Genomic DNA, 25,695 nt, shown 5'->3' on the forward strand with positions numbered 1-25,695 from the left:
TTGGTAATTGAAGTGGTGAAAAATATTAGCGAAAATAGTTGAAAACTAATAAATAAGTAATAATAGAAAAACCCGAATTAATCTACTTAGCGGTGTGACCTAGCCTTTCTACTGCCACTACAATTTTTTTTTGATTTTTCAGGAACATATATAATTAACTTGACTATATTTTTAAATATTCGTTCATTATAACTCAAAATCCTTATTTACCGATAATGTGAATTTTAATGCGAAAATACTGCGTGCAATAATTACATTTTCTTTCCTAGAGTGCATAAATATTTGTAAGTGTCATTTAATTTACTTTATCAACATCTTATTTAGTTTTATAATATTTACATGATTCATTGAATTGATTTATAAGAATTAACCATCTAACGGGTTTACAGATGGCCTAACTTTTAAGCCACATACGAAGCTTATTTTGAATTTACAATATGAGAAATATGTTCATAACAGATTTCTTGATTTTAATACCATGCGTTCAAGAGTTAACATCAAAAACAAAAATTCAGAAAAATTACGAAGAAAATATTGCGCTATTATTTCCTTTCCACTTTTGAAGGACAAGGATATCTAGAACAAAATGATTGGCCTCAAAATTTTATCATGACTTCACGTGACTTCAATTTTGCGATTTATCTGAATTTGAAAAAATAACTGCGTAGATCATTAGATAAAACGAAATAGAAAAATTGAACTTTTTCTTAGTTGGCACTCCTTCAGATAATTATTTTTGCATGAAAATCAACACTTGAGCTTCCTTTGAATATGTTTTCATGAAAAAATAGTCATTAGCTTGGTCGCATACGTACCGTTTTTACGATGTAGTCCGTTATAGGGCTTAGAAAACGGTATGAGATCAAAACATGAAGCAAAAGAAGCGCCATAAACATGCTTGAGAATGGGAAATATGATCGATATGATTTCTAATGCTTGTCAGTCTCGGTTTATTTATTAAAAATGATACGTGACATAAAACTTCAGTGTTTTAAAATGTCACCAACGAAAATACATCGTTCAAAATTACTAGCAACGTTTTCTTCCTATTTTTCATATAAAATTTCAAAACTCTAGTATCTATTGATTCAGTGTCTGTTTTCGAAGCCTGAAAGTCGTAAGCGAAATACGTATATGTTGCGATTAAATATTAATAGTGGAATTTAATCGGAAAGTTTTTTTTGGTTTAATTTCATGTTTAGTATTCTACGCTCCAAAAACTTTTTTTTTTCTTAACGACCCACTCCAAAAACTTTAGACAGTTGACATGTTTCTCACTTTTCTTGTATTTCGGTGCAAATTCCAACATTGCAAATCGTGAACAGATACACATACATACATTGATATATACAAACATACACATGCATACATACACGCATACATGCGTACGTACACACATACATCATACATACATTAAATACAATCCACATTTGATTGATATATTTTCATTTTACACGTTTTAACGGTTTAATATACGGTGCTTAAGTGTTAAAGTTTGAATAACTTTTGAATGGATCGTTCGATTTTCAATAACTCGACTTTGTTTGATAGATCTCAACAGTAATTTTCAAATAATAATAAATTGTAGGATATATCTCATTGAATTAATACTTATATGTTACAAGCATATGTTTTAAATACTTTTTTCCACATTTCTTGATGTAACTTTCAAACCACAAGCCCATTCGTCGTGAAATTTGGAAGTTAAGCTTTTGAAAGGCTCCCCTTTCATATGCAATCAATTTTGTTGAAATCGGTCAAGTGACCTATGAGATAATGAAGTCCCATTTTTTCATATTTTTATACATAACTTTTGAACTAAAAGTCCAATCAGTATGAAATTCAATAGCGACCTATGGGACACCTAGACCTTTCATTTGACACTAAGATCATTAAAATCGGTCCAGCCATCTCCGAGAAAAGTAAGTGAGATTGAAAGCGTTACATACACACACACACACAGACATACATACACACACAGAAAATGCTCAGTTTTCTAAACTGAGTCGAATGGTATATGACATTCGGCCCGCAGGATCTTCTTTCCATTTCCGGTTTTCCGAGTGATTTCTATACCTTTATACTATCTATACCTATAAAGAAGGATTTCTGTCTGTCTGTCCGTATGTTCCTTATAGAATCGAAAACTACTGAACCAATCGGCATGAAAATATGCATGGAGAGGTTTTTTGGGGCCAGGAAAGGTTTTAGTGATAGTTAGAAACCCCTCCCCCCACTAAGAGGGGGGGCTCCCATACAAATGAAACACAAATTTCTGCATAACTCGACAACTAATCAAGCAAATAGAACAAAATTTGGCATGTGGGTGTTTTCGGTGACAAGAATTTATTCTATGGTAAATTGAGACCCCTCCCCTCTTTATAAGGGGAATTATAACTCCTCTCCTCTTTAAAAGGGGGGGCTTCCATACAAATTTCCTCATAACTCGAGAACTAATCAAGCAAATGGAACCAAATTTGGCATGTGAAGGTTTTCGAGGGCAAGAATATTTTCTATAGTAAATTAGGACCCCTCCCCACTTTAAGAGGGGGGGCTCCTGTACCAAAGAAACACAATTTTCCTCATAACTCGAGAAGTAATTAAGCAAATGGAGCCAAATTTGGCATGTGGGTGTTTTTGGAGACAAAAATTCTTTCTATGATGAATTGGGACCCCTCCCCGTTTTAGGAGGGGGGGATTCCTATACACATGAAATACAAATTTCCTCATAACTGAAGAACTAATCAAGCAAATGGAACAAAATTTGGCATGTGAAAGTTTTCGAGGGCAAGAATATTTTCTATGGTGAATGAGGACCACTCCCCACTTTAAGAGGAGGGGTTCCTATACAAACGAAATACAAATTTCCTCATAACTCGAGAACTAATCAAGCAAATGGAACCAAATTTGACACGTGGGTGTTTTTGGAGACAAAAATTTTTTCTATGATGAACTGGCACCCCTCCTCACTTTAGGAGGGGGGGGGGGCTCCTATACAAATGAAATACAAATTTCCTCATAACTCGAGAGCTAATCAAGCAAATGAAACCAAATTTGGCATGTGAAAGTTTTCGAGGGCAAGAATATTTTCTATAGTGAATTAGGACCCCTCCCAACTTTAAGAGGGGGGGCTCCTATACAAACGAAATACAAATTTCCTCATAACTCGAGAACTAATCAAGCAAATGGAACCAAATTTGGCACGTGGGTGTTTTTGGAGACAAAAATTTTTTCTATGATGAGGGTATGAAATGGGGAAGGAAAATGAGCGTCCAATATAGCTCTAGCCATCCCAAGCCCCTACCTAGCGCCTCCACGTGGCCATACCTGGTAATGCTCTATTGAGTAGCCAAGCTAGGAGGTGCGTTGCTGGGTGGTTCCCGGCTGCCTGGTCTCAAAACCGCGGTTTTGGGCAGACGGCGGAGCCACACGGCCTAGCTAATAGGTAAGCCTAATAAGTTATTTTAATTATTTTTTTCGTTTTAGCTTATGAAGCATCTCCTGCTATATAGTAAAAACTGGCCAAAACGAGTTTTAATACTGCACATGGATACCAGAATGAAAAATTAAATTAACTTTTAAAAATTAAAATTAAATAAGAAGCATTTATGGAACCCAAAGGACGCTACTCTATTCCATACGAAGGACTGCTGGTGAGATTGTTCTATTTTTATCATTTATACCACATTTCATCTTAATATCATATCATATATTAACAGTATTATTATTGATATCATAAATGTGGAAGGCTGGATGACGGAGTGGATTGCCAACCTGAATCCTTAAGGTCTGAAGCAAATATGGCACTTCTCAATTCAAAACAAACAAATCATCACGTGGGTTAAAGTTGGTATAGCGAAATTGATTATTACATGGAAGGATCCTAATGCTGGAAGGCGACTCTTATAACCCCGGAATGCGCACAAGTGCCTCTGCTTGTGGGTCCGCCCAATCCCTTTTGGCCCTTCTGTAACAGCATTAGTGTGAAATTCATTTGATAATCAAATTTGGATCTACTGTAATTCTACCCACATACATTGGCAAGTCCTTGAAATGATGGTGGCTTTCCCCTACTACTACTACTACTACAAAAATTTTTTCTATGATGAATTGGGACCCCTACCCACTTTAGAAGGGGGGGATCCTATACAAATGAAATTCAAATTTCCTCATAACTCGAGAACTAATCAAGCAAATAGAACCAAATTTGGCATGTGGAGGTTTCTGGAGGCAAAAATATTTTCTATGGTGAATTAGGACCCCTCCCAACTTTAAGAGGGGGTGCTTCTACACAAATAAAATACAAATTTCCTCATAATTCGAGAACTAATCAAGCAAATGGAACCATATTTGGCATGTGGGTGTTTTTGGAGGCAACCATTTTTTCTATGATGAATTAGGACCCCTTACCTTCTTAAGAGGGGGGCTCTTATACAAACGAAATACAAATTTCCTCATAACTCTAGAATTAATCAAGCAAATGGAACCAAATTTATCATGTGGGTGTTTTTGTAGGCAAGAATATTTTCTATGGTATATTTTCTATGGATTTCTCCACTTTAAGAGGGGGGGGGGCTTCTATACAAATGAAAAACAAATTTCCTCATAACTCGAGAACTGATCAAGCAAATGGAACCAAATTTGACATGTAAGTGGTTTTGGACGCAAGATTTTTTTCTATGGTGAATTGAGACCCCTCTCTTCTTTAGAAAGCGAGTTATGGCCCATCTCCCCTTTAAGAGGGTGGGCTTCCATACAAATGAAATGCAAATTTTCTTTTATCTCGAGAACTAATCAATCAAATGGGACCAAATTTGGCATGTGGGAGTTTTAGATGGCAGAAATTTTTTCTATGGTGAATTACGACCCCTTCCCCTTTTAAGAGGGGAGCTCCCATACAAATGAAATTCAAATTTCCTTATAACTTGAGAACTAATCAAGCAAATGGAACCAAATTTGGCATGTGGGAGATTTTGGAGTCTTGAATTTATTTTACGATAGTTAGAGACCTCTTACCCCTGTGGTAGGGGGATATGGACTCTCATACAAATAAAACAGAAATTTTTGCGAAACTCAAAAACTAATCAAACTCGAGAAATTCGAGACTCTTCCATAAAACATTAGTCAATACAAGACCACAAAAACTATCTATTGTAACACTAGATCATTCAGGACGAGACGGTCGCGAGTCTTGCCGGTAACCCGCCGTCGGAAGCGCCGCCTACTGGGGGGCTTGCAAAACTCGAGATTGTGACAAGGATCATCCGAGATTCATGATTTATGTACAACACAGGTTAATTTGTGGCAATACGAAGTTTGTCGGGTCAGCTAGTATATTTATATAGTAGAAAGGCAATATATTTTCATATAGTAGAAAGGCAAAACACGAGCTCTTCAAAGTACATTTAAGTATGATTTAGAAAAATAAAATTAATAAGTGGAAATTCACAAATTCTATCAAAACACGATAGCGCTTTTACACTCGTCTTGAATTTTTCATAGTTTGGGAAATAGCTTTTTCTTACTTTTCTTCCAGTGTAGAAAATGTATATAACTTTGTCCAGATTACAGTATTTTAATTTCTTTGGAAATTTCGTTTTGATTTCATCAAAAAAAAACTGCGACGTTCTGCTAATCAGGTGCATAGTTTCTTCAAAATCTATGTTCAGGAAGATTGAAAGGTTTTGATTGGATGTTCACAATTCATTTTCGTTCACGACGCATAAAGAAAAAGACAAACATCACATTCTAAGACCCTTCGGTATAGACTTATCCGATAACCTGAACCGAAAACTAACTTCCGAGCTTGCAACGGCCTATTCACTTCCGGTTACACCAGCATGATACTATCAGCGCCCTCTTGGTAACGGAAGAAGCGGATATGATGGACAAACGACACCGTGATGCATATCAAAAAGCTCTATGGAGGCCTCCTCTCTGGTCGACACAGTCCAGTCGTTTGCTTCCTTCGATCATCATAGTCGTCGCGGTCCTCCAACCCACTTTCACAGGCAAATACATACCATACCATAGCCTCCCACTTCCTCAACGCTCTTGCGCTTCTAGCCGGGCTTCATTTCCTGTCACATCCGGCTGCAACTTAGCTACATCTACATTTTTGCCGCATTTATACGCCTCGTCTGTTCGCTGTTCTCCAAAGCAGTTCTGTTCATCAACATCCGGTCCGGGACGCCAATCCCAACACATCATGGAAGCCCCTTATCTGCCTAGCTCAGTCGTGCCTGTTGCAGTTACCGAAAGTCGATCGCGATTCTCTCGCTCCTGTCATCCAAGACGTCCCGGTCCTGAGCCTAGTGCCGGTGAAGGGGTCTTCCAAGCTTCTCGCTTTGGCAAGTATCCTAGGATGCCCCTTTTATGGCTAGTTCGGCATCAGCTGCCTCGAACGCCCTGATATATTATCAGAACGTTGGCGGAATAAACACCTCTATTGCTGAATCAGACCAGTCAGCTTTCGCCGACGGCTGTTTTGACGTCTACGCCCTAACCGAAACCTGGATGAATCAAAATACATCGACATCCCGTATAGTAAACCCTCTAGATTGTTCACAAGTTGAACAATTTTGGGTCGCCATAGCCACCGTTGACGCGGCTATCTACCTTTGTGTTGTCTACATCCCTCCAGATCAGATTAACAACGATAATCTAATCGATTGCCATCTCGAGTCACTCAACTGGGTAGTTTCGCAATTGGAGCCTAGAGATAAAATTATAGTTTTTGGTGATTTCAACCTAAGCGCGATCTCTTGGCAGCGCTATATCAGCATATTTGTATACTTGGTACAGGTCGTGATTCATGCGTCTGCGCCACACTCCATTTTCCATTTTGCCACCAAGCATAGATCGCAGAATTTTACGCTCAAAAACCCCAAGCACTCGCCGATCAGTTTCCTTTAGCGTCCATGATTCGTGTCCGTAAAGGGCCACCGGGAGGATTAGTGTTCTGTAGAGTGCCAGTTTTGTGCGAACTACGGGACTTCAGCTAGCTACGTAATCCGTAGAAAGCCCGATTCGCGGCTGCAACTCGCCGTTTCACTTCGCGGCTTACATCGTTATAACATGTCACGAGTGTACCACATATATAAATTCCTCCACTACTTCATATCGTTCTCCATCTAACTCCACCTTGGCACCAACACCACTTGGGCTTCCACGTTCCCTACCAGCAAACATGTACTTCGTTTTGGCGGTGTTAATGGTAAGTCCCAATCTCGCCGCTTCCCTTTTAAAGGGCCTGAAGGCCTCTTCCACTGCTCTACGGTTGATTCCGGTGATATCGACGTCATCCGCAAAACCAAGAAGCATGTGAGATTTCGTGATGATAGTTCCATTCCTTTCCGCGTTTGCCCTTCGTAATGCACCTTCCAAGGAAATGTTGAATAGCAGGTTAGAGAGTGCATCCCCTTGCTTCAGTTCATCCAACGTCATGAAAGCAGCTGAGGCCTCACCCGCTATTCTAACGCATGATTTGGATCCGTTCAGCGTCGCACGAATCAGCGTAACTAGTTTCGTCGGAAAACCATGTTGTAGCATTATCTGTCACAGCTCATTTCGTTTAACTGAATCGTACGCCGCTTCAAAGTCTACAAACAGATGGTGTGTCTGCAAGTTGTACACCCGGAACTTGTCTAGCAACTGACGCAGGATAATCCGATCCGATCCGTCGTGGAGCGACCTTCACGAAAACCAGCTCCGCTAACGGTCTCAGTCTGCAGAACAAGAAACGGGAAAGCACCTTGTAGGCAGAATTGAGCAATGTAATTCCTCGATAGTTTTTACACTCCAGTCGATGTCCCTTTTTGAAAATTGGGCAAATGAGGTCATCCAACCACTCCTTCGGCATTTGTTCTTCCTCCCAGATCCTGACAATCCCAGATCCATCCTTCCCAGCAGCCTTACCGTTTTTCAGCTCACTGATTGCCTTTTCAACCTCCTCCTGTGTTGGTGGCTCCACAGCTTGACCATCGCTTACAACTCCTATCCTGTCCCTGCTGATCTCCGCATTTACCTCTCCATTCAACAGTGTCTAAAAGTGCTCCTTCCACCTGGCTGCTACCGCCGTTTTGTCGGTAAGCAGGTTGCCAGCACTATCATTGCACATCACAGGCATGGCAAAATTCTTGCATCTCACCGTTTTATAGAAACTCCGTGTGTCGTTGCTGGCGTATCGCTCCTCTGCGCCGGCGAGCACGTGCTCCTCGTACTCGCGTTTCTTTAGACGACGGATTCTTTTTTCCGCAGCTCCACTCCGAGTTGATGCCGCTCTCGAGCAAGCAAGCCAGCCCATGCCGGTTCATGGAGAGTTCGGACATTCCAGGTACCAAGTTTCCAATCGTTATCCTTTAATCGTTTGCTTGTCCCTTGCCGTGTCCTATACCGATTGTTCCGTCCTGAATTTCATTCTTCGTTGTTCATGGTAATTGAGTTTTTAGTATACTACCTCACCGGGGTCGCGATACCTACATCCCGCTGATGGGTCTGCCATCTTAGGTATAGCTTGCGGGATACAGCATTTCATATTCAGCCACCCGTTTCGAGACAGACACTGCGTGAGCCGCCCCTCACCTGGAGAACAGGCGCTCTAGTTCGCACCTCCTAGCTTAGTTGCTTCATTAAGTACATGAAACATTTCAGCGTAAGGCCATCGACCGTCATCATTTGACGGACAGATCTGCGTGGAGGCGCCAGGTAGGAGCTCTCAGCATGGCACCGAATATCACCTTTCCCTTCCTTTCTTCAGTGTACCAACATGCTCCCATAGACTCGGGAAACTATCACAAAAATATAAAATTAGCTCAACTAACCTGCTAGCCGTAATAAGATCTTGCAACTCGATGCACTAAACATTGCATTCTATAAGATCTATTACTTTTTCTATCGTTAATTACACTAAATGCTGCGATTAGTGACCAATTAATATTCATCACTATATTTTTAATTTTTCGCCGTCGGTTTTTCATTAATTTTTTTCAGCCGTTTCAGTCGTCAAATCACTCGCAATAGTTAACTTGAGGCACAAAAAACTTTAATTTACCACCCGAACAGTTATTTAAAGAGATATTATAATCATTTTGCTCAAGTTGTTCACTTGAATTGATAGGAAAAACTTTACTTCGTTTCGAATGCAATTCCGAATCCATGACCGTCGTTGTTGACGTTGCCTAGGGAACGTACGTTTATATGGACTGTTTGTTGCCAACGTAAACATGTGAGCATGAAATTGACCAATTATTTTCGCTATTAAATTAAAGGTCGTAGAGTGTCGATAAAATACTTATAAAATTCACTGATAATAAAATTCACCGTAAACAACATTTTGTGTGATAGAATTGCTGTCGGATCTAGTACAACAGCAAAAATAGATACGCGATTCTACATTTCATAGTTGTTCATAACTAGCAACTCTATTCTCAACAAAACGATAGTGGCAACAAATACTGAAATCAGTAAAAAAGCAACTGGACTCTGACAACCTTCACCTTAAAAAATTCACTTTGTTTTTTTTCGAACCCCCCCCCCCCCCCCTTCCCCTTCAGTGACCCAACACCGGGAGGACAAAAATTTTAAAAAATATTTGAAATGGCCTAGTTCTGTTCACTCTTGTCCTAGAATAAATATCTATAAATTGTTGAATTTAAAATATATTTTTAAAGCATTCTCGTAACATGTAAATAGACTATTTCAGTTAGGTTTTTTTTTCTACCCATTCACAGTCATAAGCGAACATACAGAAGTAATGTTCGCCTGTGCGCAGCTCAGTTCCAAATGTTCTAGATTTATTCCAGCAATGCTCTAATTGATGATGGGAATTTTTTTTCTCCCGATTAAACTAACTGTACACTGTGTGTTCTTCCGTGAGCCTATCGATATTGTTAGTGATTAAGTAGTAGGTATAACAACGACGTCTGATAGTTTCCTAAAACCTAATGGTGGTGGCGAATGTTTCATCCGCACCCCATAACTGGATATTTGTGTTGTTTGTTGGCGGCTTTCATCATTAAACCTATCTAACTATGCTAGATATAAGCGAAAGAGCAAAACGGTTTTTTAAAATCAGTATGTTCAACAGTATCGCTACCTTATAGGGGGGTGATACAACCAACGATTTTTTTTAATCGCCAACATTCTCGTTATCAAACGTTGAACGAAACTTATAATAACTATTGTTTTCCCGCGGATCAGCAGTTCGGTTCGGTGGTGGTTGCTCGGTCGGTAAAAGAAAAGCTCTCGAATTGTTCAGTTTTGCTTCGTTGCCTCATTCGTTTATTTAAACTGAAGTCATCATCGTGAAGCGATGCTGTGAATTTTAGTTGTGTTTTTGTGATTTTCTCCTGTGGTATATTAAAGAGCCGATGATACCTGTTACCGTTCAAGATGTGGCTTTTTGTTTAGTTGCCGATTCTGTTCATTAAAAACCGTTTATGCAATAATACTTTTTGGAGGGTGGGAGTGAGGGAGAGAGCATTTAATTGCTTGATTTGATTTCGATTTCCGTTAGAGATTCTTGCGTCTACTTTCGAAGTTAGACAGATCGGTTAAGGTAATTCGATAATAATTGATTTCGACTCCGTCAATTGGCATCGATTGAGTAATTGAGACTTGTTCATAAATTGCTTTCTGTTAGAGAAGTAGGTTTGTACATAAGAAGGAAAAAATATTTTCAGATCAAATCGTACAACTATTCAACTAAAATAAATATCTACATTGCCATGCTCAGTAAAAGGTGAACCGAAAGGCTACAGACCAGTGTGATGACTTCCTATGTGTATAATACGACCAAATTAAAAATCGCAAAAAAGATCGTTGTTCAACGTGGAGTGGAGTAATAACAAACCTCGAATGGATGCTTACCGAACGACGTAGCTTAGCGTAGCGTCTCCACAGCTCTCCACTCATGACGAGAGGTGAAAAAGCGCCTTAAGTTTCCAGCAGTATAGAAGCAGCGAGTTGAACACTCCAACCGGTCTTCAGTAGCGCTTCTTCGCACTTGGTACGGTTGGCCACGCCGAGGCTGTAATCAAAAAAGAAAAGGAGTAAAGTAAAGTAAAATAATAACAATAATAATTCCTATCGACCAAATATTGCACAAAACAAAAATAATATTTCCCGCTGCGATCGACGGCACCAGCTAGCTGCCCGTGACCACTGCGGCGGTTTCAGCCCACGGCACATCAGGAAGTGAATGACCACTTCATTAATTTTCCTGTGGTTCGTCGCCACCGTCGCCATTCAACCAGCGACGGATGACTGCCCGGCCCGTCCGCCCGCAGCCTACAGTGAACTTAATGGTGGTCACAACTTATTAACCGCATGCTGTGGACAACCACTGCAGCACCGCTGCAGTGAAAATTATTCGCCCATTTTCTCCATGCAAAAAAAATATATTAATCATCTGAACCCATGAAAAGCTGAAAGGAAACCATCCACTGAATGAATGAATGGCGCGATGCTCTCGGGCCGACGAAAGACATCTGCATTAGCAATATCGATTACTTCATTAGTTTTTTGATCGGGTGGAGGAGGTGTCTCAACCGTGAAGGCAAGCTTTTCAAAAGTCAATAGAAAAGCAAAAGCATAGAAAAGGCTTCATTCCCTCTTTCATGCTAGGGGTTTGTTTCGCCCAATTGAAAATGAAAACAAATACCATCGAGATATCGAAGTTTCATAAGCGCCTTAAGAAGAGTGTCTGGCAATTAGTGAAAGCTTCACTAAATGCTAGACACTTATCTGGTCAATTTTTCCAAAAACGTACCCACTTCAGACCTCACGAAATTTGAAATTTTCCTTTTTACATAAAGCTCGTAACCTCAAACGTAGGTAAGTGGTCGGCTGTTTCATTTTCTCAACCTTGATGCGTACACGCACGCACGCACTAACCGACAGATCAACAGCAGCGGTCAGTTAAACTTTAGGTTCAACTTTTCAGTTTCAGTTCAACTCGGTGAAAAGGTGTGGTCATCACTCGACTCGGGTAAATAAATAAATTTAGCAGCCCCATGATGATGGAAACGATTATCATCAGTTTGTTTCGATTTTATTTATTTGTACCGTTCATCCTTCGATTCGATCGGACAGGTAGTTGTTGTTTGGTAAGCTTGGGTTTTGTTTTATTATTGTTGTGTTTACAACTGACATAACATATACGCGCCACAAGTTGCGGATTTTTTTTTGCATAACAAGTTTTGACTTTTCCCAACAGCCGCCGGGCAAGTATTGATGTGCCAGTTGGATTTATGTACAAATTGATGGCTCGCAGTACGCAAAGCTGACAGCCAGTTACTCATCTATAATTTTAATAGGTCAATGAGGTTTCTGGTAGTAAATTCCTCATGGAGATCGAATAATAAAGCCACGGTGCTCCTCTGACTGTAAAAAATAAGCCATCAAAACGGCAAATGCCAGTTGGTTTGTATTGTCATCCTCTTGAGTCAAATTTGAAAAAAAAAAAACTAGTTGGGCAAATTTTTTAGTTACGCTCTTTTGAAGTTTTAAAGGGCAGATTGTTCATGTAAATCAAGGAAAAAAATCTAAAATAGCACTTCTAAAATGAGCATAAATCGCCGTAGATATTGATTTTTTGTTAAATGTTATCTGTTATGTTAAATGTTATAAATCTTTTTTAGTGGGTTTTTATCAAATTTCTCCTAAAAAGTGTAGTAAAGTTGATTGCTTTTATCTACCACTTTGAAGCTCTAGTACTGTTCTACAATTCGTTCTTTGCGATGAAATTTTTATCTCACTTAGTTGCGTGCAATTCAATTTTAAACGTGTTGAGTGTTAAATTAGTTTCTGAAAACTGCACGAATTCATACATAGCGCATAGCACACTAGATCACCACAAGTGACGGTTGCCGAAATCTTTACACCGTTTTTGTTTTTGACGTGGGACTACGTCTTTCTTTACTATACTGGGACTGGGTAGCACTTTGTGAAAACGAAAGTGTAACGTGAATGAAAGATTTCAAATGCTAATAACTACTAAAATACTGAACGAAACTGTACAATTTATATGTCGATGGATGGATAAAATGATCAGCAATTTTATGGAGGGGGTAAGAGAACAAGGTCACAAACGAGTTGAACTAAGATTATTGAAACATGTCAAGCTACGCCTAATCATATTTAATAATCTGTGGACTAGTCATTCATTACTATTTCAAATTTTATGATGCACACAAGTGATTTTTAAAAGAAATCTCTATGTCTCAATGGTTGCAGGCATTGTACTTATGAACCCCCGTCCACGTATTTTCAAAGCGACCATTGCCAATGAAGAATTGAATCTGAATATTTCGCTTTTCTCTTTTAAACATTCACGTAAACAATGGCACTCACAAATTCTTATGAACATACATATGCCAGAAATGCAGTTGCCATTAGGCTTTGATCTAATGATCTGATATAGTCCTACGTCACCCTTTTGTATAACCCTTAGGGCTGTATACCTTGTAGTTTTTAACCTGATTTAGTTCCAATCCGACCACTGAATAAACAAACATTTTCGGGAGAATAAACAAACGTTACCGGGTTGTCAGTTTATTGTTAATAGCGGGGTTGAAACTGTAGAAAGACCCAGTGCGAACCCGACGTCCAAAAAGTTCGTTTTGACAGCCGTTCGATTGGAACTAGGGCGAACCTAGATTGGACCTGAGCAAAAATATAAACGCTATTAGTCATGGTCGACAAAAAAAAATGGATGTCGGTATGTTCTTCAGCTCTTTCGTAGACTTGGCGATAAGCTGCTTTTTCGTTGTACTGAAATTAATTATTGAAGTACAGCAGTCCCCCCAATAACGCGGTTTCGAATAAGAACGTTTCCAATAAGGACGGTCTCGAGTGATTCCATTAACGCGGTCGAACGTCCTTATTGGAGTCTACGTAGCATATAGGGATTGACTTAATTGGGTCCAACATGGAATAACTCGTGATCCTGGCCGTATAGAAGGTTGGTGTCTTCGACAAAATTGTTCAGTACATCAACGGGTTTTCATTGGATTATATTATTGTGAAATTGTCTCACTACGTGGCGCTAGCGTATATGTAATACTGTTATATATCTTGCTATATATGGCTATATCTTGCGCTGCTGACTATCTAGAAAGTTGCGGTCTTCGGGAAGGTTGTTCAAATGACTACCACCTCCTAAATGACATGGAAAATAGCGCAGAACTGAATCACTACGTGGCGCTAGTGTATCTGTAATGTGCTTAGACAGGCTGTATCTTGCTCTGCGGACTATCTAAAAAGTTGGAGTCTTCTGGAAGGTTACTCAAATGACTGCCACCTTCAAGATAGTAGGGAAAATAGCGCAGAACTCACTCGTGGCGCGTATATGTAGTATTCTTATACAGGCCGTATCTTGCGATGCTGAACGCTCAATACTCAATTTTATTCTCTAGCAACATTTACTGGCTGCAAAAAAAAATCTATCGTGCTAATCTACCAACTATTAATGCTACTTCCTAAATGGTCAGAAAAATCCTATCAACTCACTTATTCAATTAGTCTCAGTCACGTTAACACATTTCCAGCTACTTTTTAAACATTCTTAATGATTCATGATTGCATTTTTATCACATTTTTTTTAATCGAAACTTGTAACAACTTAATAGGCATTTATGTCACACAGCATTAATAATGGGAAGTCAACGGCATACGTAATGTTACTTTTAGTAAATCAGCTTTCTCGTGTTGCAGTATTATTTTCATGTTTGTTGCAAGTTAAATGCGAATAGTGAAAAAAATCTAATGAATTTCATCGACTGCCAACGTTATATTTTACTGAGTATCTTTGAAAGCGACCAGCATAGTGTTAAATTACGAGCAAAATATTAGCTAATTTTCCAACTAGTTAAATAACCACTGTCACTTAAACAACCTTTCCGAAGAAAGCAACTTCTTATACTTTACCAAAATCATGAGTTATGGGAAACACAAAAAAATCACAAATACACTAGCGCCGTCCGTTGAGTCAATTCTCCATTATTTTCCATACTATCTTGAAGGTGGCAGGCTTTTGAGTAACCTTCCCGATGACCGCAACTTTCTAGATAGTCGACAGCGCAAGATACAACCTGTCTAAGCATATTACATATACACTGGCGCCACGCAGTGAGTCAGTTCTGCGCTATTTCCCATGCCATCTTGTAGGTGGTAGTCATTTCAGAAATCTTCCTGAAGACCACAACTTTCTAGAAAGGCGCAAGATACAGCCTATACAAAAATATTACATATACGCTAGCGCCACGTAGTGAGACAATTCCGAATTATCGGAAAGCCCTCGATCTGCTGAACAACTTTGTCGAAGATACCAATGCTCTATACGATCAGGATCACGAGTTATTCCATGTTGGAACCAATTAGGTCAATTCCCATATGCTACGTAGACTCCAGTAACACGGTTTCCATTAACGCGGTCCCTATTAGCGTCCTTATTGGGGGGATTACTGTATGGATATCCTCTGCGTAAGGTTCGCCTAAAAATTTTCTAGCGATCGCAACCAGCGCACGTTAAAAGGGCTGGAGGTCTTCGATACAACGATTAACTTTAACCAGTTTACCTCCTCCGCTGATCTCCGCTTCGCTTGGCAGCCGAGGCCAGGTCCAGCCAAAAGACCACGTCCCTTTTCGCGCGACACTTTTTGCTAAAAGCTGTAACACAGGCATTCGGCAAGCACTTCGTGCTGCATATCACCCCGTTCCCCGCAAGCCCTGAAAGAAACGAAGACGAAAGACGAGTGCTAAGAACGATCTTTGGCGGCGTATAGGAGAACGGAGTATGGAGACAGAGGATGAACTATGAACTGGCACAGCGCTATGGCGAACCCTGTATCCGAAAGGACGGATACGATGAGCATGGCATGTTGCAAGAATGCTGGACAACTACCCTACAAAGATGCTGTTTGTTTCAAATCTAGTAGGAACAAGATAACCAGGAGCACAGCGTGTAAGATGGTTAGACCAGATGGAGCGAGACCTGGCGGAGAGTACACCTTATGCGGTTCTTCTCTAGCATTACGAGCATACGTTCCCAGCGGCGGACTGAATCCAGTTTGATCCGCGGATCCCCCAACTTGGGTAAAGAGGAACGTTATACAAACTTTAATAAGCGTTGCTTCAATGACCCACCCTTGCCTAATTTTCCACTCTTTCCTCTTCACGCCTTGTCTCGCTTTGGAAAGACTATCAACACTTTTGTTGCATTACTCTGTTCTACCGTTTCCTCCGTCGGTCGTAAAAAACTACCACAATAAAAAATTAATTAAAACCTGACCTCATTACAAAGATCAAGACAAACACAAGAAGTTGGTCTAATCTAGGAATGCCCAAAACAGATAGTAGTGTACCAGCACCTACTCTCCAAGAGCTCTACAAACAGAGCAGAGAAACGTTGACAGCGGCGTATAAAACAACTTGAGTCAAATTAGGGCCCCTCTTCTTCTGGCTACGCCGTGCAGAACAAGCTGGTAGCTATCAACGTGTGCAACATTCATCTGACTTACGTTCGACTGCAGCTTGATAGAGCCTCCGATATCACCGTCCTTAGCAGAAAAACATGGCGGACACTAGGAAGTCCAGCGCTGGTATCAGCTACTGTCATCGCTAAAGCAGCTTCCGGCGATATCCTATCAATGGACGGCGAATTCAATGCCGATGTAACTATCGCTGGAACTATATCAGAAAAGCGGTTATTCGTGTTTCTGAACTGCAACTGAATCTTCTTGGATTCGACATTTTCCGGTGCGGGTCTAATCGACAGAATCTGCAACCAGATTTCTACAACTTTCATGATCGTAGTTGACTCATATTCCGAGTGGGTCGAAATCGTAAGAACTAGATCGCCATCCTGCGTGATCTCTTCGCACGATTTGGAATACCGGAGACACTAGTCAGCGACAAGGACTCACAGTTCACCAGTGCAGCAGAGTTTGCATAGTTTTACCTCGAGAATAATATTGACCACATCAACATGGCTCCCTAACACTCAAAATCGAACGGTCGAGCAGAACCTTTTGTCGGCACTTTAAAGCGAGGGTTTAAAAAATCAAGAGGGAAGAGAAACACTTCAGATGGCTTTGAACAAATTTTCAACAAAGTTTATTTCACACACCAAGTTCCCCAAGAAGGTACTGCTGTGGCTGACAATCAACGAGAAGGGGATGTCAAAGCCGCTCTTCTTTCGCTCCGGACTGGCCGTGAACGGGGAAATTTATAGTACGAAGTGCCTGCCAGGAGTTGCGTCGTTCATCAAGAAATACCATATGGGCAAAGACGTGGTATACTGGCCGGATCAGGCGTCGGCCCAGTAAGATCTACTCTGTGTGGCAGGTGGAAAGTACCTGCGAACAATATATGCGCCAACAAAGGGGTGGCACACGGTTATCGGCTAACAGCAACTCCGACACGCCAATCCGCGGATCACAGCATGCGTTGGTAATTCTACGGTTTAAAGCATGCTAGGGAATCCCTTGATAGAATCGGTCTCTTTTCCTGCTGGACCGTCAACGAGATAAGGTGTGTGATTGATATACTTCCTGCGCTACCAGGCAAGCTACACATACTCCAACAATTTTGTCGTGAAAACCGAGGAGGAATTGATTAATTAAAAGAAGAAAGAACTCAAAAGCATGCCTACACGCATGTTTTCGTCCGCCATGGCGAATGTTCCAGTTAACTGCCGGCAAGCTTGCCATTTCCTCACTCATTGTGCAAAAAGTGCACCTATTTTGTTCAATACAATGAGCAGAGCTGCTGCCACAAATGAGAAATCCATCCACGCAAAGCGAAACAGGCCAAAAATGAAGAGAATTATAAACAAACTTTAGTTTCTGAGGAGGACTCATCCCTGACTGTCGGAAGGTCGCTCGCAAGGGCGTAGAATTTTTTCGCATGTAAGCTAATATAATTACGTTCCATGGGAAATTTATAAAACTCAATTAGCTGTCTTAGTTTCTTTTAATTACTATCCGAAAAAGTCCATTTTTAATGCACACGTTAAATGAATTGTTTTGATGGGTAGAAAACTGAGAAAGACAAACATTATCAGCAGTTCAGTAGTTATGTCCTGAGAAAGAGAAGCCAGCTGGGATTGTTTTTGTGCAAGCATCCAAGGATTCGTAGGGACACTCCGAGCGAGAAGTGTAAGTGAATCTGACGCTGGTCACGAAGAATGTACCATTGGTCATTGGCGTGTTCAACCGGATGCAGCTGCGGACTCCTTTTTTTTTTTTTTTTTAACGAGTAGGGAAATCTGCTATCAGACACCTGAGAAGACAACTCAGGGAGTGGGGTTTGGTATCCCGACCCCCCTACTGGGGCGTGAGGATCCAGACCCACTAAAACCCTACTCGAGTCTCCAGCCTCAATCCCCCCTGGAACCACCTTACCGGTATTACTTCAGGGAGGGGCTATTGTGCTTAACGCACACTCTTAGATAACTACTGGACTATGGTAGTTAGGCTGTTTATTCGCCGTTGATCGGCTTTCCAGCGGTTTTGTAGCTCAAGTACGATCTGGGTAGCAGCCGCATTGACCGCACCCCAGACGTCCGAGCTAGAACACATCCTTTGGACTAAGTTATCCGGAGTAGTGTCCTGTCCGCTAACTGCCATCATGTTGCTTCTCACGCCCGCGAAACGAGGGCATATGAAGAAAGCATGTTCTGCAGTTTCCTCGACGTCCGCGCATTCCGGACACTCGGGGGACTCCGCATGCCCAAATTTGTGCAGATACTGTCTAAAACAACCATGTCCTGACAGAATCTGTGTCAGGTGGAAGTTGACTTCGCCATGGCGCCTGTTGACCCATCCGGATAGTTCCGGGATAAGTCGATGTGTCCACCGGCCTTTTGTGGAATCAGACCATGCCCGCTGCCATGTGATCATCGAGGCCGATCTTGTGGTACTCCGTATACCTCTAGTTCCACGTTGGTTGAAGCACTCTACGGCCTCGCTGATGATGATACCACTAGGCATCATACCCGCTAAGACGCAGATTGCGTCATGTGAAACTGTGCGATACGCACTCGCCACTCTTAAGCACATGAGACGATAGGTGCTTTCCAGCTTGGCTAGATAGCTTTTGGTACCTAACGCCGATGACCACACCGGCCCGCCATACCTGAGTATGGACTGGACCACGTTGGCTAAAAGCCTTCGCTTGCTGCCATATACCGCAGAGCTATTAGACATCATACGAGACAATGCCGAAATAGCTGTGGAAGCCTTCTTGCAGGCATAGTCGACGTGGCTCCCGAACTTGAGCTTGTCGTCGACCATGACTCCAAGGAGTTTTAAGGACCGCGTTGACGAAATAGTGCAGTCCCCGACGCTGATATTTGCTTGCTGCACCGACTTGCGGTTGTTCACCACAATAACCTCCGTTTTATGATGCGCTAGGTCCAGTTTCCTGGATCGCATCCAATCTTCAACGATGCTTATAGAGTGGGCAGCCGTCAACTCAACCTCTCTGATAGATTCGCCGTAGACTTCCAAGGTGATATCGTCCGCAAAGCTGCGGACTGCTTGGAGAGACCCATTCGTACATCTGGTAAAAGTCAGTAGGTTACGGCGGTCTGGACACGTTACAAGGACAACTGCCGCACAACTGTGCGATGAAAACTGTTCTCTTAAACTAAGCTCAAGAAGAGCACAGCACAAACAGAGAGGCCTAAAGCTCGAGTTGGTTTGGAGGAGACTTGCAACAGCTAAGACCCCTGGATCATTCGAAAGCGACGACTGCTTGAAACAGTATGACCGAATGCTAAAAGTATAAAGAATTGTAGTAGGCATTTGATGAGAAGATAAGTTCATTTGTTTACATCATAACGTCATTAGAACAAGCCGGTTGCGAAACAAACCTGCACGTGGGCAATAAAATTCCACAACTATGCGCTCGTTAATTGACTGTACTATTAAATTATCCCAATTTCCACAATTCTGAAATGATTTGAAGAACATCTGCCATTGCTCAGAGGTGGCAGGCAGCTGATCCTAAAACTGCTTTAACCCATTTCCTCCGAGCGTTGCGAAAACGCAACATACTTTCATTCGATTCTAGAGAAGGCCCGGTTTAAGATAACAACTTGGACCCTGAGAAACAAAGAAAGATTGAAAAAAAATCTAATCGACCTGTTTTTGCTCAAAGGTCAGATGTTACATGTAACATAATTACAGCTGCGACAAAACAACAGGTTTTGCTATTTTTCATACGGTTAAGGAAAAATGCTCATCAAACTCGATTTTACCTCTATTAACGCCTGACCTGTTAATCAGTGTTAGTAAGAATCGGTTGCTTGCCAAAAAAAACTTTGTTTCATAAATTTGAATATTTTTGTAATTTTAAGATAGTTAGCAAGATAGCAAAGCTTAAATTGCGTTGCGATAAGAGCGTAATAAAATCGTTAAAGTAACTTTGCCTTCGGAATATCTGGAGGAATTGAGTGACAGCAACGACAGTTTCATGGACTCAAATTTAATGTTGCAACCTTTCCGGAACGTGTTGGTAGGCATTTAATCATCTGCGATGACATACATTTAGCATTCAAACTGCATACTATGCTTCTAGTGCAAAGACGGTCTCCAACCCAAATGTTTCTATATCTGTCATAAAACATAACATGTAATACTCTTACTCGTTCATTTAATCTTTATCAATACTCAAAATCCCAAAAAAATCCCAAGTTTGATTTAACGGTAAAAAGTATGAAGTATTTATACACAATAATGAAGGTATGCAAAAACGGTATACCCTTAACGCCCAGCGTTGCGTTTTCGCAACGTAGCGTTGCGGGACACAGGATCAAAATTAAAAATACATGTCCGCGGCTTTTTCTTAGTTGACCTAAAAGATAATTTTCCTGAAAGTTTCAACTTTCTATCCCTGCTGGGAAACGTGTGGGGCTTAATGGGTTAAACATGGTGGCTATTTTCGAACGAAACTCAAAGTTGCCATCGAAAGACGCAGTCTTATGTTCAAAAAAATAAAGGGTTAATTTAGGAAGTTTCAAGGTGAACTCCAATGCGGACCTCCCAAATAAGTAACACACGCAAGCTACAGTTATTTCTAATAAAATACATAATCATCTAATTGTTTAATCCACATCTGCAAGAGTACTATCATGAACAGGCAAAAGCAAAGCTACATACCGACAAAGTCGCTCGATCTTGAAGTACCGCACCGCCAGCGTATGATCCCAGTTGACCGCCGTCAGCGCATCCCGGGCGTCCTGTTCGTCCGCTTCGTCGCCCAGTTCACCGAGCAGATCGGCGACCGCTTGATCCTGCTGCGCCAACCGATCGAGCCGTCGCTGAATCTGCTGAGCGGAGAGCGGTGCAGACGGTGCCGGCCGCGTCGGTCGCAGTAGATCGTCGTTGTAGACTTCGTCATAGATGGCCGGTGGTGGTGGTGGTAATTGACTAACGTTGTTGTACAACAACTGTTGTTGTTGTTGCTGTTGTGATTGTGCCGAATTGTTGGAAGGAACTCGTTCGTAGTAGGAAGCTGGCGTTGCGGCAACCGTGTCATAGATGTCACTACCGATGGTAGAGTAAACGTCGTTGCCGTTGTACACGCTATTGTAGATGTTGGTCGCCGCCGGGGGAATAGTTCCACTCTCCGGTAGCCCGTAGCGTTGTGATGCTTGTTGTTGTTGCTGCTGCAGTTGCAGCTGCTGTGCAGCTAGGTTCAAGGCGGCCATGTTAGGGGTGGAACCGTACAGTCGAGTGTCATTTTGTATCCGCGACAAGGGACGATTAGAGACGGCTACATAGTTGTGCGTTTTTTGAGGAGACGAACCACCGCTGGGGAGATTTCCGTACGTCAACAGTTCATTTCCACTCGTCGATACTGCCGAGTTGCGTTCCATCCACATCTGAGTCACAACACTGCTAGTGTCAGCCACCGCAGGTGGTGCGTTTTGTTTCTTTGGCGAAAGCATGCTCTGTGCCGCAGCAGCAGTTGCGCTGCTGCTTTCGTAGTTCTTTCGCTGAAAGCTTTCGGCCGCCACCGAGTTGTTTGCGTACACTTGATGCAAGCTTGCGTTCAAGCTTTTGTTTCCCGCCGACTCGTGGTAGTTCTCAAAAGCACCGGTGCTGTCGTACTTTGAAAGCGAGCTCATCAGATTGGAAATCTGGTTCATACCATCCTTGCTGCTTGTAGCTTTAGCTACATATGTTTGAGAGTTATTCAAACTATTGCTGTCTTTATAAATATCCTTCTCGAGCTCTGCTAGGAATGTTTTGTCTAACTTTTTCGGAGTTATGTTCAACAGACTTTGGCTGTTTCCGTCTAGCGACAAGTTACTTAAATTAACTTCCAGTGAATCGTTCAATTCCTGTTCTGCACTGCCATATGAGCTTCCCGACTGGTTTTGTCCTCCCATGCTGGCCATCATCGAGTTAGAAAGTTCCTCAAAGTTACTAACTTTCCCATAGTGAGAACTAATCTTCGATACGGCTCCACTACTGACATTACCGTAAACAGGTGCAACGGCAGGTACCAGGCCACTGCTGCCAGCCGCCGATTCGTCCAAAGTTTGCTGTCTTTTGATGGAAGCCATCAATTCGCGTGCACTAACCACACTAGAAGCTTCACTCTCGTAATCCGAAGTGACATTCGTAGTTTCTACGGTTCCTCCGTACGCTGTCCGCGTATCGAAAGGATCAGCCTCCGATCCACCGGCGTCGGTGATGTTCATGGTATTCGTATATTTAGGTGGCATCTGATAGGGAGGCGGGTGAAGCCGTGTCGGTTGCTGTTGCTCCTCCACGACTAGAGACGGCTCATCCTCCTCTACCGTTGGCACATCAATCGGTTCATCAAGAATACTGGTAAATTGCTGTCTTCCGCTTCCACTGGCAGTCAAAATAGCAGACTGAAGGGGATGTGCTGCACCTATGATGGGAGCTTCCCCTGGAGAGGACAAATCGATAAGAATTCCTTCCGCTGTACCACCACCTGGCGCATTTGCCGGTGGATTGTGTGGCTGCGGGGGTCGCAGTGGACGGTTTTTGCAGTCTTTCAACAGCTGCTGCTGATGCTGCTGTTTGTGGTGGTTCTCGTTGACCAGCTTATTGTAGGCAAATTGTTTGCTGGCATTGCTTTTGCGCTCCTTCACGTACTGCTCCGATACACACTTGCCACGGCGGTCAGCATTTACGGTGTCCTTGTTTTTGCCTAAAAGAAACCATTTCGTTAGACTCTCCGTGCTGGTGTTTGTTCAAAAGGCCGACTTACTTCTTAACTTAACTTCGCCATTCATCTCTAAAGTACTTGGATTGCCCCAGGATTTCCCGAATGGCGTTCCGTGCGCTGTATGTCGGAAAGAGTCATGCAAAGGTCGACTAATGGTGCCGGTAGTGCTTCTATGTTGTTTAGAACTGTCGATTGCCGCATTTCTACAAGTAAAAAATTATTTAAATATACTTTTACTACTCAAAAACTGAAGAAAGATTTACCTGGGAAATGTACCAATTTCATAAGTACGCTGATTTTGACCTTTGATAAACTGGAGCTCTGGTCTATCATCAATAATAGCTATCGAATCATTCTGTTCGAGTGTCAATCGATTATCCGCACTGTAATTCATCACTGCTCGATAGATCGGCGGAGGAGTTGCCGTTAAAAATTCCCTAAAATTAGTGAAATTAGTAGAAAATAAAAGCACCACAATTGAGTAACTCACTTAATAGCGGCAAAAGTGGGCCGTTCGGCCGGGGTCTTATCCCAGCACTGCAGCATCAGCTGGTACACATCCGGTGGGCATGCATCCGGATGGTGCAACCGCTCACCCTCCCTGTCGATTTTCCTCAAAATTTGTGACCCATTTAGTCCCACCCAAGGATCCTCCCCGAAGGTAAACATCTCCCACAGCGTAACCGCAAACATCCACGTATCCGAAGCGTGACTAAACTGTCGATAGCGCAGCGATTCCGGTGCGCACCACGGAAACGGTACCTTCTTGTGTTCGGTCATCACGTAACAATCCTCCTGCTGCGGAAGCGCTCGCATCAGCCCAAAGTCTCCGATCTTAATTTTATTCCCCGATGCCAGCAGTACATTTCTACAGGCCAAATCCCTGTGCAGAAACCGTTTACTCTCCAGATAGGCCATCCCCGTAGCAACCTGAACGGCCCAGTTCCAAATCAACGGAAGTGAAGTGCAGCGACACTGCTTTCGCAACGTATCCAGCAGCGACCCGTTGGCAGCCAGTTCCGTGACCATCATCATCGGTTGCGACAGTACAACCCCATGCAGTCGAACCAGATTCGAGTGGGTCAGCGCATGCATTGCTTGAACTTCCTTAAAGAAATCCTCAATAACCCCCGGTTGAGCCAAAGTGTCAGCCTTTAAAACCTTCACCGCCACGGGCACAATTTGTCCTCCCGGGGCATGCCATTCACCTCGCCGAACCACTCCGAAAGAACCATCACCAAGCTTGACCGACATCGTGACATCTTTCTCGTGAATCAAACAGGTTAACGCCAGAGCCGAAGGCTCTTCATTTTCCCGTGAACCAGAGGAAGCAGCACTTTTCTTTTGCGGCTGCTGTTTCCCTCCGCCGATCAGTTTGCACAGGATATTCCGCCGCCACTGTTGAGCTTTTTTCTTCTTAACCGCTTCCATTAGGCGACGGATGCCCGGCTTGCCCAAGCCGATCTTCTCCAGATCGTCCACGTGTACGTAGTCGAAATGTGCCAACCGGGTGATTTGCAAATCATCTCGCAGCCGCGAGAGGAACTGCTCCAACTGTACGTCCTGCAGCAGTTCCTCGAGCCATGCCGTCTCCGGGTCGGAATTCATTGTGCTATCTGAAAGAAAAAAAAAACGAAAATGAAATGTGGCTTGAAATGAATGAATCTAAAAGCGGATACGAAAGTGGGTACTGTTATCACTTAGAACGGTTGTTTTCAGTTGCTGGCGGGCACTTTTACTGATATAATTAGAAGGCAACTGGAAAAGGTCAAGGTTTTCTGTGTGAAAGTAGCGTGGCAATAACAAAGTAATATTTCCGGTGTGGCTTACTTTCTAAACAAAAGCGTGCTTATGATATTAGTTATGAATTATCCAATAAACAACAATTAAATGACAAGAATTAAATCGGGGTTTGCAAGGATTTCAAACAAAGGATTACAATTCAAAGTAAGGAAAAAAAATTTAATTCAAAACCTGACAATTCTGAAATATTGATGATCCTTACCTAGCACATTTACTGAATTATTAGAGAATTATTAGGTGGCTAATTACGCATTTTTTAAGCTTCACAACCGCAAACGAATATAAAAATAGGTTCGCGTCAGTTTTATTCTTCTTTTCTTGAAATTATCTCATCTGGTACTTTAAGGATAATTACATCCTGTAGTAAAACATATTGATAAAAGTACATTTATGTAAGGGTCAACGAACGTAGTCTTTCGGCTGAATATTAGCGAAATGTGCGTTGGTAACGTCTTCAACAACTTGCACCTTTAGAACCATTTTAGTCGCGCTGTCATCCGGCAATCTTACAACGTGTCCGGCCCACCGTAGGCTCCCTACTTTCGCCATATCGTGAGACACGCCTCCGTGCGTGAGCAGCGTTACAGCTTCAAATCCATGGGGAACTACCGGTCTCACAAGGGATCAGCGATCCTAAATATACAAACTTATCTACCACCTTCGTCGCCGTCAACGGTTACC

At 42.1% G+C, this 25,695-nt stretch overlaps 1 protein-coding gene across 4 annotated transcripts in view; it reads right to left on the reverse strand.

Annotated features, from left to right (window-relative positions):
• The window catches only part of LOC128734980 (activated Cdc42 kinase Ack), a 68,245-nt gene that overhangs the window by 5,115 nt on the left and 37,435 nt on the right, over positions 1 to 25,695 (reverse strand). The window contains exons 2-7 of one of the 4 annotated variants that reach the window (XR_008412002.1): positions 23,702 to 24,827; positions 23,475 to 23,648; positions 23,254 to 23,414; positions 21,165 to 23,193; positions 10,870 to 11,029; positions 9,652 to 10,777 (exon numbers count right to left, since the gene is read on the reverse strand). Coding sequence is in view for 1 of the 4 variants with exons in the window: in XM_053829403.1 (XP_053685378.1) it covers positions 10,936 to 11,029; positions 21,165 to 23,193; positions 23,254 to 23,414; positions 23,475 to 23,648; positions 23,702 to 24,819 (3,576 nt within the window). In the remaining 3 variants the exon portion in view is untranslated. Of the gene's footprint in view, positions 1 to 9,651; positions 11,030 to 21,164; positions 23,194 to 23,253; positions 23,415 to 23,474; positions 23,649 to 23,701; positions 24,828 to 25,695 lie in introns of those variants that run through there. The other 3 variants (XR_008412001.1, XR_008412003.1, XM_053829403.1) reach the window with 3 other exon arrangements.

This window comes from Sabethes cyaneus, chromosome 2, assembly GCF_943734655.1.
Source record: "Sabethes cyaneus chromosome 2, idSabCyanKW18_F2, whole genome shotgun sequence".
NCBI lineage: Eukaryota > Metazoa > Arthropoda > Insecta > Diptera > Culicidae > Sabethes > Sabethes cyaneus.